Raw genomic sequence first — 14,143 nt, 5'->3', positions numbered from 1 at the left:
GGACACGTACAACAGCTGCACAGGGACGCTCAGCGCTAAATGTAACCCCCACCCCTCCCACGGGGAGGCCGCATCGGAGACGCAGGAAATTGAGGGGGGCTTTCCCGCCCCGACTGTAGCTCCGAGCCCAGGCGCGGGACTTGGCGGCGCACAGGCTGCGGCGGGGGCCGGGCCGGGGGATCGATCCGGGCCGCCCAGCGGCTGTTCCCAGCTCGGCGAGCCGCGCTGCGCGCCCGCTGCAATCGGGCGGGGCCGAGGGAGGCCGAACGGAGCCGAGCCGGCGCACGGGGCCGCGGGCTGCCTTGCCTCGGGCGGCGCGACCCCGGCGAAGGCTCCTAGCCCCTGGCCGGCGCTCGCCACCATGGGAGCCATGAGGGAGCCGCTGCCCCGGGGCGCGCTGGGCTCCTTGCTGCTGCTGCTGCTGGGTGAGTCGCCAGCGGAGGGGGCAGCGCCGGCCGGGGCGCACGGGCTGCGGGCGTTCCCGGGGCTCGGTGCGGGCTGCTGGGGGCATGGTGCGCGGGGAGCCCTGGCTGCTTGGTGTGTGTGTATGGGGGGGCTCTGGCGTGTCTGCTGCTGAAGATGAGGCAGTCCCCTTGGCGGCTGGGGACGGGGGATGCAGTGTGGCCGGGGGGAGCCCTGTCCCCTTGGCGGCTGGGGACGGGGGATGCAGTGTGGCCGGGGGGAGCCCTGCCCCCTTGGCGGCTGGGGACGAGGGGTGCAGTGTGGCCGGGGGGAGCCCTGCCCCCTTGGCGGCTGGGGACGGGGGGTGCAGTGTGGCCGGGGGGAGCCCTGTCCCCTTGGCGGCTGGGGACGGGGGGTGCAGTGTGGCCGGGGGGAGCCCTGTCCCCTTGGCGGCTGGGGACGGGGGGTGCAGTGTGGCCGGGGGGAGCCCTGCCCCCTTGGCGGCTGGGGACGGGGGGGTGCAGTGTGGCCGGGGGGAGCCCTGCCCCCTTGGCGGCTGGGGACGAGGGGTGCAGTGTGGCCGGGGGGAGCCCTGCCCCCTTGGCGGCTGGGGACGGGGGGGTGCAGTGCGGCGGGGGGCTGCCCTGTTGGAGGCAGCAAGCCCGGCAATGGTAGGGGATGGAGGTTCACAGCCCTTGATTCTCCGGCCAAGCCAAGGGAACAGGGCTCTATCTGAGCCCTCCTTCCCCCGTCTTCCCACCCTCTGCCTTGCATCTGCCTAGAGACTGGAGCAGGGAGGCCACTCCTTCCTCCCACTTACACCCCCCCACACACACACACACCTATGCAATGTGTGGCCACATAACAGGCAGGTGGTGCTGTAAATGGGGGGCAGGCCCCACTGCCTTGGCCTGCCCAATGCTGGGGTGGGCTCTGGGTGGCAGAGGTACCCCTGCAGCCCCCACCTCACACTCCAGCGCTACCTCTGCCACCCAGAGCCCACCCCAGCATTGGGCAGGCCAAGGCAGTGGGGCCTGCCCCCCATTTACAGCACCACCTGCCTGTTAGCACAGAAGGCAGCTGGGTGTGTGTGTTTGGTGGGGGAGGGGGTTGTCTTTTCTGTCTTTCTCCATTTATTTAGTCTGATCCTCATTGGTTGTTATTGCTCCCCTCTGATCCGATGGGGTTTGATCATTGGCTGGCTCCTGGGTTGGGGGCAGGGGGTGATGTAGTTGTTGTGCCACATGCTAAGAACAGGCTCTGGACCGTTCAAATGAGGCCCTGGCAAGATCAGGTCAGGCTTAGGAGGCAACTCCATCTGTCCTGCCTGGGGCTGTCTGGCCAGTCCCCAAGTTGTGAATATGGACAGATTTGGGGAGGGGTGGGGGTTGGGGCAGGGCTCAGGAAGAGTCTCTGCCCCCAGGCCTGCACACCCCACGGCTCCCCAGCCGTGACATCATGGTCCCTGCGCCAGGCCCTAGCGCTTGCTGGTTGCACCGCATGGTCCGAGCTTTGCCCGCCCCCAAAGGAATTTCACTGGCGACGCAGCGTAAATCTCCTGCAACTCCCCTGGGGAAGGGTGACTCACTCTGCCGGTCCAGCGTGACCTTTTAACGAGCACAGCTAGAAGTTGGGGGCCTGATTTTTTCATTAACCTCCTGCACTGGGGACACTGGGCAGGGAGGGGCTTTAAACCACCTCCTTATATTCCAGGCCCTGGCCCACCCACAGGTGTAAATTAGGGCAGCCTCAGGGTTGCTCTAATTCACCCCATCCTTCCCCCTGGAGAGCTGAAAATAACTGCAGCACAGGGCGCTCTGGCCACTCCACTGATCCACCACCCAGGCTGCTCCATCCCAGCTCCCAGACCCATCTCTTCCCTGCAGCACCCACCCTCCACTCTGGTGACTGGGCAGAGGAATTAAACCTTGTGGGAATCGAGCTCTGGGGACAGCAGAGCACCCTGCTTTCCTCCTGCAGCACCCCAAGGGATTAGCCCAGCATGCCAGCACTGCGTGAGTCCTATTCCCTTCCAGACTGCTACAAGATAACAGCCTAGTACTGCTACCACTGGAGCCCCCTCGGGAGATGGGACTCATTGATGCTGAGTTTCCCAGTTTGCACCTTGATGACGACAAAGGAGAGGCGTTGTTACGCTAGGCATCATGAAGGAGCCCCCGCATGGCATTTCAGCCCCATGCCTTGGAGAGGAAGACAGGCGCTGTGGCTGTGGCATGGGATTGGGACCCAGGGCATCTGGGTTCAAGCCAGTGGCTGCAAATTGAAGCTAGACAATTTGAGGCTGGAAATGAGGCATAGATTTTTAACAGTGATGGTAATTAAGCACTGGGACAATTTACCCAAGGGCTGGGGTGGATTCTCCATCACCGGCAGTTTTTAAATCAAGATTTAAATCTGCCTTTCCCTAAACCCTTTGTCTGTGCAAACTGGGAGCGCTTCAGGGCAGGAACTGTCTCGCTCTGTCTGTGCGGTGCCTGGGGCACTGTGTCCTGCAGCGCCTGGCACAGCGGGGCTCTGACCTCGGCGGAGGTGTCTAGGCACTTCTGAAATACAAACAAACAATAATAATCCCAATTGTAGCTATATCAAACCGTGTCTTCCACCCCCCCCCCAACGCACAAAAAAGCCGCACTCAAACTGACTTCTGATTTTAAACCACAATCTATTATTTTGAAAGCCCAGCACTTGCCAAGCAGCAGAGAAGCAAATGCACTGATAAATATTAGATTGAGAGCCTGGCGTTCTCCTTGTGTTTCACAGCCCCCACCCCCAGTTGACACAGGCACCCCCAAGCTCAGCTGTCATCCCCCCTGTCTGTTTCACAGCACACCGGGTCAGTTTCATAGTGGGAGCGGAGCCCAGAAATTCCAGAGGAGCTCCCAAAGATTGAAACTTTTCAGACCTTCCAGCCTGAGTTTCCAAAGGGGTGCGGGGAGAGAATCTGCTCCTGATCTTTTTTCCCCATGCTGAATTTAAATCCTCCCAACCAGGAAACGCTACTTAGAAACCACAGCCAGCGTGAGTCACTTTCCTCACCACAAAATATTCACTCCCTGATTCAAAAAAACCTTGAATGTGTCAAACTGCAGCCGCCGAATCTTTTCCACTGCAGCTCCCTATTTGCTGAGCCACCACACAGGGACCTCTCGCTTCTCCTGTGGTGCTCGCCCTCTCTGTCAGCTCTTCGGGGCAGGGCCTGGTGAGTTTCAGCAGCGCCGGCTCTAAGGCCCCTCAGCACCGGCGGTCTGTGTGCAAACGAGAATCGGGGCCCTGCTGCCTGTGGTAAACAAACAGGAGTCCGTCTGTCCCTGATGGTTAATTAGCTCCTCTGTAGAATCCTAGAATATCAGGGTTGGAAGGGACCTCAGGAGATCATCTAGTCCAACCCCCTGCTCAAAGCAGGGCCAATCCCCAGACAGATTTTTGCCCCCGATCCCTAAACGGCCCCCTCAAGGATTGAGCTCACAACCCTGGGTTTAGCAGGCCAATGCTCAAACCACTGAGCTATCCCTCCCAGCAGTGGGGAGCGGCAGCTGGGCAAATTCAGGCTGGAAATAAGGGGCACATTTTTAACAGGGAGGGGAATTACCTAGTGGACCGGCTGCAGAGCCATGTGGGGCGTCTGTCTGTAAGATCCACTCTGGCTCATGCAGACGTTATGGGGCTGGCTGCAGGTAATTGATCATCTCTGGCCTGGATCGCGCAGGAGCGCGATGGTCCCTTGACATCTGTGATCCAGCACTGAGGCCTGTATTCTTAGGGCCAGACTTGCAGGAGAGCGCCATTCAGGCACCTCGTCCAGGCACCGAAACGGCCACCATCTAACTAAATCCCAGCCAGTCAATGGCTAGATCGGTTTAGCTGGCTCCTGTCGACTTGCCGACACAAGCGAAACTGCTAGAAGCCGGGCTGAAATCGAGGTACAAGCGGCTGTGCCGGAGTTAATGAAATCAGTGCCGAGCGCTCGGGGAAATCTGCCCGTTAACGTGCAGCGAGAAACGTGACCCGTTTTGAGACCCAGGCCCTGTTGTGTTTTGTCTGAGCGGCCTGGATCTCAACCGGCTCCTGGGTGGCCTGACCCAGATATGATCTTATTAGCATGCATGGCCCGGATGTGCAGCGCGTGCGTGTGTCTGGCTCGCTTGCCTTGCACGGTGCAAATGCAAGAGAAGGAGCCTTTTGTGCATCCTGCCTGTTGCAATCACTGCTGGCGCTGTGTCCCCCCCCATTGTCCCCTCGGCATCCCAGAGCCGTCGCGCGCCGAGTCCGATTGTCCCTGTGGAGGATGAGGCAATAGACGCGGGGCTGCGCTGTGGAGAAGGCTGGCATGTCAGGCCGGTGCTAGCTGCCCTCGGGCCCTGGGCGGGGAAACGCTCGGGGACGGGAGCAAAGGTCCTTGGGTTGGGCCGCAGCTGCAAAGCGGAGTCAGTGGGGGCTGGTTTGCCTCGCTCCCCAGCCTGTTTGATCAGGGAATCTGCTGGGGATTAGGCCCCTTTTCTGGCTAGTGATTTGTTCTGTGCTGAGATGGCTTTTCTTAGCTCTTCCTGAGGAACTGTTAGATAGCCGAGGCTGTTGCAGCGTGAGCTAGAGGCCGGAGCCCTGGATTGGGTCTTGGGGTCTGTTCCTGGCTGTGCCACTGGCCTTGGGCACGTCATTTCCCTGCTTGGTGCCTCGGTTTCCCCTCCTGTGTCCTGTGAGCTCTCTAGGGCAGGGACTGTCTCTCCCTGTGTGTCCGTGCAGCTCTCTAGGGCAGCTGTCTGTTTGCGGGGAGAGTGAGGGAAGCTCTCGCCCTGAACTCCCCCAGGGCTGGAATCGCAGCGGCTCCCCCGTCTGCCCTGGAAGTCAGTTGATGCCCGTGTGATTCTCCTGGCTGCTGGCCAAGGGAGTGTTGGCGTCTCTCCTCCAGCGCGAGGGGTTTAGCCCTTGGGGGCTGGCGCACCAGCGGGGCAGGAAGCAAATGTGTAGCCAGTCACTGTTCTGGCTTCTGGAAGCGAATTTACTGCTCACGAGGGAACGGCTGAGCTGGGCAAAGCCTCTTCCCGCCTCTCCCCCCAGCTCCGCCAGTGCCTGTCAGCCCCTACTCGTAGCCCCCTCCTGCTGTCCCCGCACTGGGCACCCCCTCTGCCCCCATCCACAGCTCTGACAATGCCCCTCAATACCATCCCGTGCCCCCTACTATCCCACCAGAGCTCCCCCCGCCCCTCAATTCCAACCCACAGAACTCCCCCTTGCCATCCCAACCCAGGGCTCCCCCTGCTCCTCAATTCCAGCCCATGCCCCCCCACTATCCCAGCCCAGGGCTCCCCCACTCCTCAATTCCAACCCACAGGGCCCCCTCCCCACCCACTATCCCAGCACAAGGCTCCCATCCCTCAATTCTGACCCACAGCCCCACTACCTCAGCCCAGGGCTCCCCCTTTCCCTGCCCCTCAGTTCCAGCCTACACGTCCTCCGCCCCACCCCCAGCTATCCCAGCCCAGGGCAGATGCTGCCGAATCATGTGGCTTTGTGATGGAGACGAACGTTCACCAGGAATTGGTCTGAGATTCCCACACTCGTGCCATCTGTGATTGAAAGCAAGGACTGGACCCAGGGCTGACAGGGCTCCTCGCTTGTGCCTTGACCCAGTTCCTGGCAGGAAGGGGTCGGGCCCAGTGTCTGGAATCCCGGGCAGCGCCATGGCTTGTGCTCCCGGCAGCTGTGGACTGGGAGTGGCCATGGGGCAGAGGGCTGTGTGGGGAAGAAAGCGGCTGGTGAGCTGAGACTGACCCCAATGCCAGGCTCCAAACCAACCCCCCCCCCCCATCTCTGTGGCGCTCCAGCAGCCATGAGACCCCCGGGGGAGAACTCCCTGGGTTCAGGAGCACCTACGTGGACCCCTCACAGGCCTGGGGAGTCAGCAGAGTTACATTAGCCCTACAGGCTTTCTGGGGAAGCTGCCGTAAGTTAGAGCTGCCTTGGGGCTGCTCTGGCTTACGCCGGGGGCTGCTTCGGCTCCTGCAGTAGCAGTGCAACCCGCTTCCCCTCCCCCTCCCCCCCCCCCCCCCCCGGCCTGGTGCTGGATCACTTGGGGGATGCAGCCTGGAATCTGGCCCCATCTGAAACCGCTTCGCAGATGAAAGCAACGCAGCAAAAGTGACACTTCTGCGATGGCCGGTGGAGCGGGGGCTTGGCAGCCTGCACCTGCGGGGCTGACCAGAGAAAAGGAAGGTTGCAGACGCAGAGAGACAGGCTGTGCTGTGGTGGCTGCAGAAGAGGAAGGTGGTTGTTGCGGGGGGAGCAGAGGGGGAAGCTGTACAGCTGGCTCTGGGAAGGTGTTGGGTCCTGAGATGTGCTGAGAGGATGTGGGGGATGCGGTTGTGCTGGACACGCTAGGAGGCAGGTTGTGGAGTCCAATGGGTGCAGGGGGGCTGGGACTGGGGGAGTGCTGAGGATTTCCCTGCTATGGGGCTGAATGACAGGGGAGGGGGGTAAATCATCACTTGCCCCTTGGTTTCTGTAAACCAAACCTGAGGCAGCCTCCTCTTGTGGTTAGAGCACAGATCCGGAAGCCGGACTCCTGGGTTCCTTTCCTAGCCACTCGATGTGTGACCTGGGGCCAGCCCCTTCTCCCTCCCTGTGCAGCGGCAGCAGGGACTGGGAGGTTTAGCTCCTCGGGGTCGGGGCTGTGAAGAGATCTGGGATCCAGGGCTGGAAAGATCAAGGGATTCGTTGGATGCTGTCTGTCCTCAAGTTCCATCTGCTCCCATCTGGGGTCCATGTCCCAGGGCCTCCTCCCCTTAAGCCACTCCAGTTCCCTTCCCTCCCCTGCCAGCTGGCCCGATCTCTGCCCCAGGAGCCAAGGCACCTAGGGCCAGGCTGGAGGGAGCCACTTTTCAGTGGGAGTTCATATACCCCCCCCATGCCAGCCTGCATCATTGCCAGGGCCTCCCGCACCACGGCCCTGGCCTCCGCTGCTGGAGCTGAAGGAGTGATGCTGCTGGCAGCAGTAGGCTGTTGTCCTGTTGTGGAGCAGCCACTAGAGGGAGACAAGCAGCATGTTGCTGGTGGGGGGGCTGAGAACAACTGACTGTCGGGGAGAGGGGTGCTCTGGACTTGCTTGGGTGGGGGATGGGATCTTGGGGGCGTGGAGGATGGGGCCCCTTGTTTGGGGGCTGTTCACTGTGGAGGGGGATGGGGCCTCTAGAGGAAGTACACGGCAGGCTGTGGCATGGAACCCCCAGGGGATGCATAGGGGGCCTGAGAAGGGGGGGCGGCATGGGGGGGCCAGGATAATGGAGTGAAAGGGGGCAGGGTGATGGGGATGGGGTTCTGGGGGTCCTTGGCAGGGGTTGGGGCCCCTAGAGGCAGCCCCAGGAGATGTATTGGGGGGGTTCCTGGGAAGAGGAGTGTACTGTGGGGACACAGACCCCTGGGGGGCACAGAGATGGGGGATGGGAGCCCCTGGGCCCCACTGGGCTGAGGGATGAGACGAGCTGTGCTCTGTAGTTCCCTCGGTCACTAACACCCCCCCCCATTCTCTGCAGGGCTGTGTGGGGCACGGGAGGTGCACCTGCCCCCAGGGCCCCTGTTCCGCGTGGAGGGCACGGCCATCTCCATCCCCTGCAGCGTCTCGGAGTACGAGGGCCCCACACTGCAGCACTTTGAGTGGTTCCTGTACCGCCCGACGGCGCCCGAGATCTCCATTGGCATGATCAGCACCAGGGACTCCAGCTTCCCCTACGCCGTCTTCGGCCCCCGCGTGCAGAGCGGGGAGGTGTCAGTGCAGCGGCTGCGCGGCGATGCCGTCGAGTTACGCGTCGCCCGGCTGCGGGCCGAGGACGCCGGTGTCTACGAGTGCTACACGCCCACCACCGACTCCATGTACCACGGCAACTACAGCAGCAAGGTGGTGCTGAAAGGTACCTGGGTACCGTGCACCTCGGGGGACCCCCTGCACACTGCCTGGCTCCCAGTTACCCCATTCCAGCACTGGGGACAAGACAGGGAGGGTGGCTGTAAACCCCCCTTACAGCCAGCCCCCCTTTTCGCCCACCCACCCCAGTGCCAAGATGAATCACTAAAATAAAGATCCCAATTCTCCACTGCCACCCAGACCCGTGTGTGTCACTTGCACCAGTGGCGAGGGCCGGCCTGCCGGTCACATGGTGTCTCGTACCAAATTTGTGCTGGTGCAAATGAGGCACGAGAAGGTGGGTGGCTGCGGAGCCTCGGCCTGTTATAGTGACTGACCCTGTACCATGGTAGCACCCAATGGCCAGGCCTAGGGCAGAGCCCCATTGCGCTAGGCGCTGTACAAACGCTCCCTGCCCTCAGTCTGTTGCTTCAGGGAGGATTCTATTTTATGCACTCCCCATAGTCTGGATCATACCAAGTCCTGCCTACCGTGTAAATTACAGCAGCTTTGAGGTTGCTCTAACTTACACTCTGCTACCCAGGGCCCCATGTGCACCCTGGACAGTCCCCTGATCTGCCCCCTATGCTAGGACTTGTAACAGCCTGGGGCGGTGGGGGCTGACCTGGTGCTGAAGCCTCTGGCTAGGGTAACGAGCAGCCCTGTTGTCTAGTGTCCAGGGCTCAGGCACTGCGTGCCTGGCTGCACCTAGAACAACGAGTCTGCACAGACCCTCGCCAGACGACAGTGCTGATTGCCCCACACAGCCCAGCTTGTGCTGCTGGCCCCACGTGAATGGGGAGCGTGAGACTCAGACATACATGGGCCTGGTTCTCAGCCACACTACGGCCCCTCCGTGCTACCCTGGCAGGGTACTGGGGCCTTAGGGTGGGTGGGAGCAACCCTCCGTAGGAGCCTCCCTGGCCGGTGTGGAGTTGCTGGAGAGGCTCGGGGCTTTTTCCTTTCCTGTAAGGGAGCGACTCATGGGACTCCCCTGCGCCCGCAGGCCAGGAAACGCAGCATGGGCGGCTGAGATAACATCGCCCCTCTGGAGCTCGTTCTTCAGAGAGGGGAACCGAGACGGAGCGTGGGGAACCCCGCAGTGCCTCATACCCTGAGCCTGGCCAGGAGCCAGCTGCACCTTGGGATGTTCCCACTTGGCTGGGCTCTTTGGATTAGCCCATTGGGGTCTTCCCAGGGGACCAGCGAGCTGCTGAGTGGGAGGGGCTGGGAGATCTGCTGCAGCCTTCGCAGAGCAGAACAGGGGATTATTTTTGTGGGGTGAGAGGGGTGTGGGTTGGGGTGTCTCTGGGGCACAGGAGCTCCAGGCATGTCCAGCTGACCAGCCGTTCCCCCGCCCCCCACCTATACCTCTCGCTCTCCCTGCCTGGCATGGGTGGGGTGCGCAATAGGGTCTTTCACCTCAGAGAGGCCCAGGGCTCTGGCTCTATCTGCAGACCTGGGGCAGCTCCCACTACCCCACCCACCACCGGCCTCAGCCCTGCCCTGGAGGGGGCCCCCTTGGGCAGGAGGCAGCCGTGCGCTCGCCCCAGGGCCAGGCAGCCTGAGCCCCAGTGCTGGGTAGGGGAGTTGGGCTAGCAGAGGCCATCCAGAGGCTCTGGAAAGGGGCTCCAAAGCTGGGGGTCAGCGGGGGGTCAGCCCAATCCTGCCGGGTGCTGTCAACTTCCACGCAGGCTGCTGGGCCAGAGACAGCAGCTCGCAAACCTGCGCCCTGGCTCGGCAGCTGCCCTGGGGAGCTGAGTGCTCAGGCCCTAACAGGATCAGGCCCCTTGTGGCTACAACCCAGGGGTCCTGCCCAGTGGCGCCCCCTGGGGGGTGAGAGTGGAGTTCGGGCTCCATGGCCCATTGGGACCTCAGTGCCCTGCAGAGACTGGAGCAGGGGCTAGTGACTGAGCAGCTGGGACTCCCTGCCTGGTGTTGGGGTAGCGCCCACCCCCTGTTTCCACCAGCAGGGGGCACTGAGGAACCAAAGGGACGAGCTGTTGCTTCAGGGTGTCCTTAGGGCTGCGGGGTTTTCTCTCCCGTCAGTCTGTGCCCTACAGGCATTTATGGCCACGGGGCAGCATCCAAGGAGATTAAAGCTATGGGGGGCAGGGGGTGAGATATCGGACATCAAAGGTAAAGAGCTGTTAGAGCAGGGGAGGGGACACACACACTCTTTCCCCTAGTGGTGGAGCAGAGGGGTTGTCCCTGGGTATCTTGATTCCCTAGCTCCAGTGACCAGCAGGACAAGGCCTGGCCTGACCCTGCTCACATCTCTCTCTCTCTCTCTCTCCCTCCCCACCCCTGCAGTGATCCCTGACATGCTCGGGGTCTTGGCCCCCACACCCAGGCCCCTTCTGCGAGGCCGCATGGCTGGCACCTCCCCGCTGCAGCTCAGCTTGTCGGAGGGCCAGGAGCTACAGCTGAGCTGTACGGCCCAGAGCCAGACGCAGCAGCACACCCATCTCTCGGTCTCCTTCGGGGTGTCGGCTCCGGATGCCCCCGTGGGGCGCCAGACGCTGCAGGAGGTGGTCGGGGTGCGGCGTGACTTCGCCGTGGAAGCTGGCGGGCACTTTGCCGAGCGGTACCGGTCTGGGGAGCTCTCTATGGCCAAGGCAGGCAGCGAGCAGTACAAGCTGGCCATCGGGCGGGTGCGCCCGGGAGACGCGGGCACCTACCACTGCACAGTAGGCGAATGGATCCAGGACCCCGATGGCAGCTGGCAGCTGATCGCCGAGAAGCGGGCAGCGCTGGCCCAGGTGACTGTCCAGTCCATCGGTGAGTCCTGGCCGGCTCCGCCCCCAAGCCGCATCCTGCGTCGGTGCTCGCTGGGCTGGGCTTCCATGAGGAGGAGGGCGGTATGGGGCAGCAGGGCATTCGCTGATGCTGTCAGGCGGGGGGGCGGAATCGGTCACCGGCCCTGTGGGAACTGCTAGCCCTGTGCCTGTCGGGATCCTGCCTCTTGGTCCGTCCCCACCAGCAGGGATCGCATTGCCAGTTGTCTCCCATCTCGTCAGTCATTCCCTCCAGTGCAAAGTGAGCGCAATCAGAGCAGTCGTGTTTGCAGGGTCGCCGTGCAAGTGACCAAGTGGGGCCAGGTGGCAGGGAATTGGACCCTTGGCCTTGAGGGAGCTGGATTCTGTGGTTCCCCTGGTTGAGGTTTGTGTGAGGGGCTCAGCAGTTTGGCAGGGAAATATTGTGCCCCCCGCACACACACCCTTCCCCGGGCAGCTTCAAGTGAATGCAGAATTCTCCTTCACCCCCTGCCCCTACAGCAGCCATGCTCCACCCCAGAGGTGGCTACACGTCAGTGCTGGGTGAAATGATCTCTGGGCATGGGGTCCTTTGAGGCAGGACAGGGCAGTGCCGACGGGGCTGTGTGGATGCTCTCACTCCCCCGCGCTCTCTTTGGTTCCTTTTCAGCGAGCCAGCTGGCAGTGTCGGCCAGCCCGCCCGAGGTCCGGCTCAGCGCTGGAGACGCCCTGGAGCTTCTTTGCAATCTGTCAGGCCCTGCGGCCCCTGCACCCCACGTGGCGTATGCCGTGAGCTGGGAGGTGGGCGAGGGGGACGGGCTGCTGGTGGCACAGCTGGACACGGATGGAGTGGCCATCGTCGGGGAGAGCTATGCCAACAGCCAGGTGGGCCGGCGCCAAGTCTCGCTGCAGAAGCTGACACCCGCCCCAGGCTCCTACCGGCTGCGGATCGAGTCAGCCCAGCCAGGGGACGCGGGCACCTACCGCTGCGTTGCCCGGGCCTACGTGCACTCCCCTGATGCCCAGCTGCGGGAGGTGGCCAGCAGCCGGTCACAGGGGCTGAAGGTCCACATGAAATCAGAAGGTACAAGAGTTGGACTGGGTGGGGGGCTGGTGTGCATTTGGGGGGCCCCCTTTGCACCCCTACTCCTGCCGTCTGCCCTGTGCCCCCAGCCGTGCTGATTCCTATTGCTCCAACAGGGTGTGATTGGCCTGGGTGTGAGCACCCCACAGCCAGTGGTCCTGCCCCGCTCCCTACAGTGCCCCCTGCTGGGGGAGGCCGGGGCTGGAGTATCTAGGAGCTCCCCCATGGCTAGTTCTCCTGTCCTGCTCCCTACAGCGCCCCCTTCTGGGGGATGCCTTAAGGGCAACTTTGTGTTGTTTTTTTAGCTGTTTCCTCCTCTCTGCATTTCCATGTGTGGCCCCAGCCCCTTGGCCTCTGACGGCGTCAGGGTTCAGCCAGTGGGGGGTGTTCGGACCCTGCTGGGCCTGGGGGCTCAGCATCTGGGCCCTGGGCCATAGCTCCAGTGCACTAACTCCTGCTGCCCTTGTCTCTCCCCTGCAGCCGTGGTGGTGCAGGCCTACGCGTGGCTGCCCGTCCCCGCCACCTACCGCGGGGACACGGCCGAGCTGCTGTGCAACATCTCGGTGGAGTCGACCCAGGCTGTCCACATGGCCGTCAGCTGGTGGGTGGAGGTGACGGTGGGGGAGGAGGAGCCCCAGGGCCGGATGGTGGCGTCTTTGAGCCGCGAGGGCGTGGCCGAGCTGGGCCGGCGGGCGTCAGGCGGGGACATGAGTCTGGACAAGGTGGGGCCGCAGTGCCACCGGCTGCGGCTCCATGGGGTGGAGCCGTCCGACGAAGGGAGGTACCACTGCGCCGTCACCTCCTGGGTGCGCTACCCCGACCGCAGCTGGTACAACGCCGGGGCCGTGAAGTCCAACTCCGTCGCCGTGTATCCCTATGCCCGGGGTGAGTTCTGCGTGCACTGCCCTTCCCCCCTCCCCCCCCCCCGGTGTATCCCTACACCGTGGGTGAGTGCCGCTGTGACTGAAACACACACACACACACACACACACACACACACACACACACGTATCCCTACGCCCTGGGTGAGGTCTGCGTGCACTGCCTCCCCCCGCCCCCCTTCCGTTTATCCCTACGCCATGGGTGAGTGCCGCTTGGCGCTGCCCATTCCCCATGTATCCCTACGCTCTGGGTGAGTTCTGCGTGCACTGCCTCCTCCTCTTCCCCCCCGCCCCCCGCATATCCCTACGCCACGGGCGAGTGCTGCTTGGCGCTCCCCATTCCCCGTGTATCCCTATGCCCTGGGTGAGTGCCACTGTGCCCCCTCCGTGTATCCCTGTGCCCTAGGTGAGTGCCGCTGTCCCCCCACCCACCCCCCGTAGTCCTGTGTGAGCATTGGTGCATGCCCCTCTCCCTCTCTCCACCCCCCCCGGGTATCCTTGCTGAGTGCTGCCCCACAGTGCGCCATGGGTCTGTCTGGCCTGCAATCAGCTCTGTGACAGCAGAAGCTGCTGTGGGGCTGGGAGGTGGCTCTGGGCAGGATGGGGCTGGCTCTGTGCTCCCTGCCGGAGGGCGGCCTAGCTAACCCCCCTCCCGCCACCCGGCTTCTCTGCCAGCTTTCCCGGCTGCTTAACGCCCCCTCCAGCGCCAGGTCTGACGGGCCTCTCTGCTCTCCCCTCCAGCCATGGACACCCTGTTCATCCCCCTCATTGTGGGCATTGCCAGCGCCCTCTTCACGGGCATCGCCATCCTCGCCACCATCACCTGCTGCTTTATGAGGCGGCTCCGCAAGAGGTGAAGCGCACGGGAGACCGGCCCCAGGGCGCTGCAGGTGAGTCGGCCTCTGTGCAAGGGGCGTGGGTGGGGGAGGGAACTGCTTTACGCCCCTTCACCCGCCCTCTCCTGCTGGGGGGTGCCATAGAGCAAATCCGGGCTCCTCTCCCCCAGGGGCTTTGCTGTGTGCCCAAGTTTTTCTTGGGCAGCAGATTTACTTCCTCCTGGGGCTGGGAGAACTGGCACTGCCAATAGGGATGCGACTCTGTGCGC

The 14,143-nt window shown here is 62.9% G+C and overlaps 1 protein-coding gene across 1 annotated transcript; it reads left to right on the top strand.

Annotated features, from left to right (window-relative positions):
- Positions 1-361: 361 nt before the first annotated feature.
- On the top strand, positions 362-13,895 carry IGSF8 (immunoglobulin superfamily member 8). The gene is made up of 6 exons (XM_065420482.1): positions 362-425; positions 7,950-8,324; positions 10,631-11,098; positions 11,744-12,157; positions 12,638-13,042; positions 13,780-13,895. Exons 1-6 carry the CDS (start codon positions 362-364, stop codon positions 13,893-13,895), a joined length of 1,842 nt encoding a protein of 613 aa, XP_065276554.1.
- Positions 13,896-14,143: the final 248 nt, after the last annotated feature.

Source organism: Emys orbicularis, chromosome 20 (genome assembly GCF_028017835.1).
Source record: "Emys orbicularis isolate rEmyOrb1 chromosome 20, rEmyOrb1.hap1, whole genome shotgun sequence".
In the NCBI taxonomy this organism is placed as follows: Eukaryota; Metazoa; Chordata; order Testudines; family Emydidae; genus Emys; species Emys orbicularis.
The sequence above is the reverse complement of the archived record's forward strand: the minus strand, read 5'-3'. Positions and strand labels throughout refer to the sequence as shown.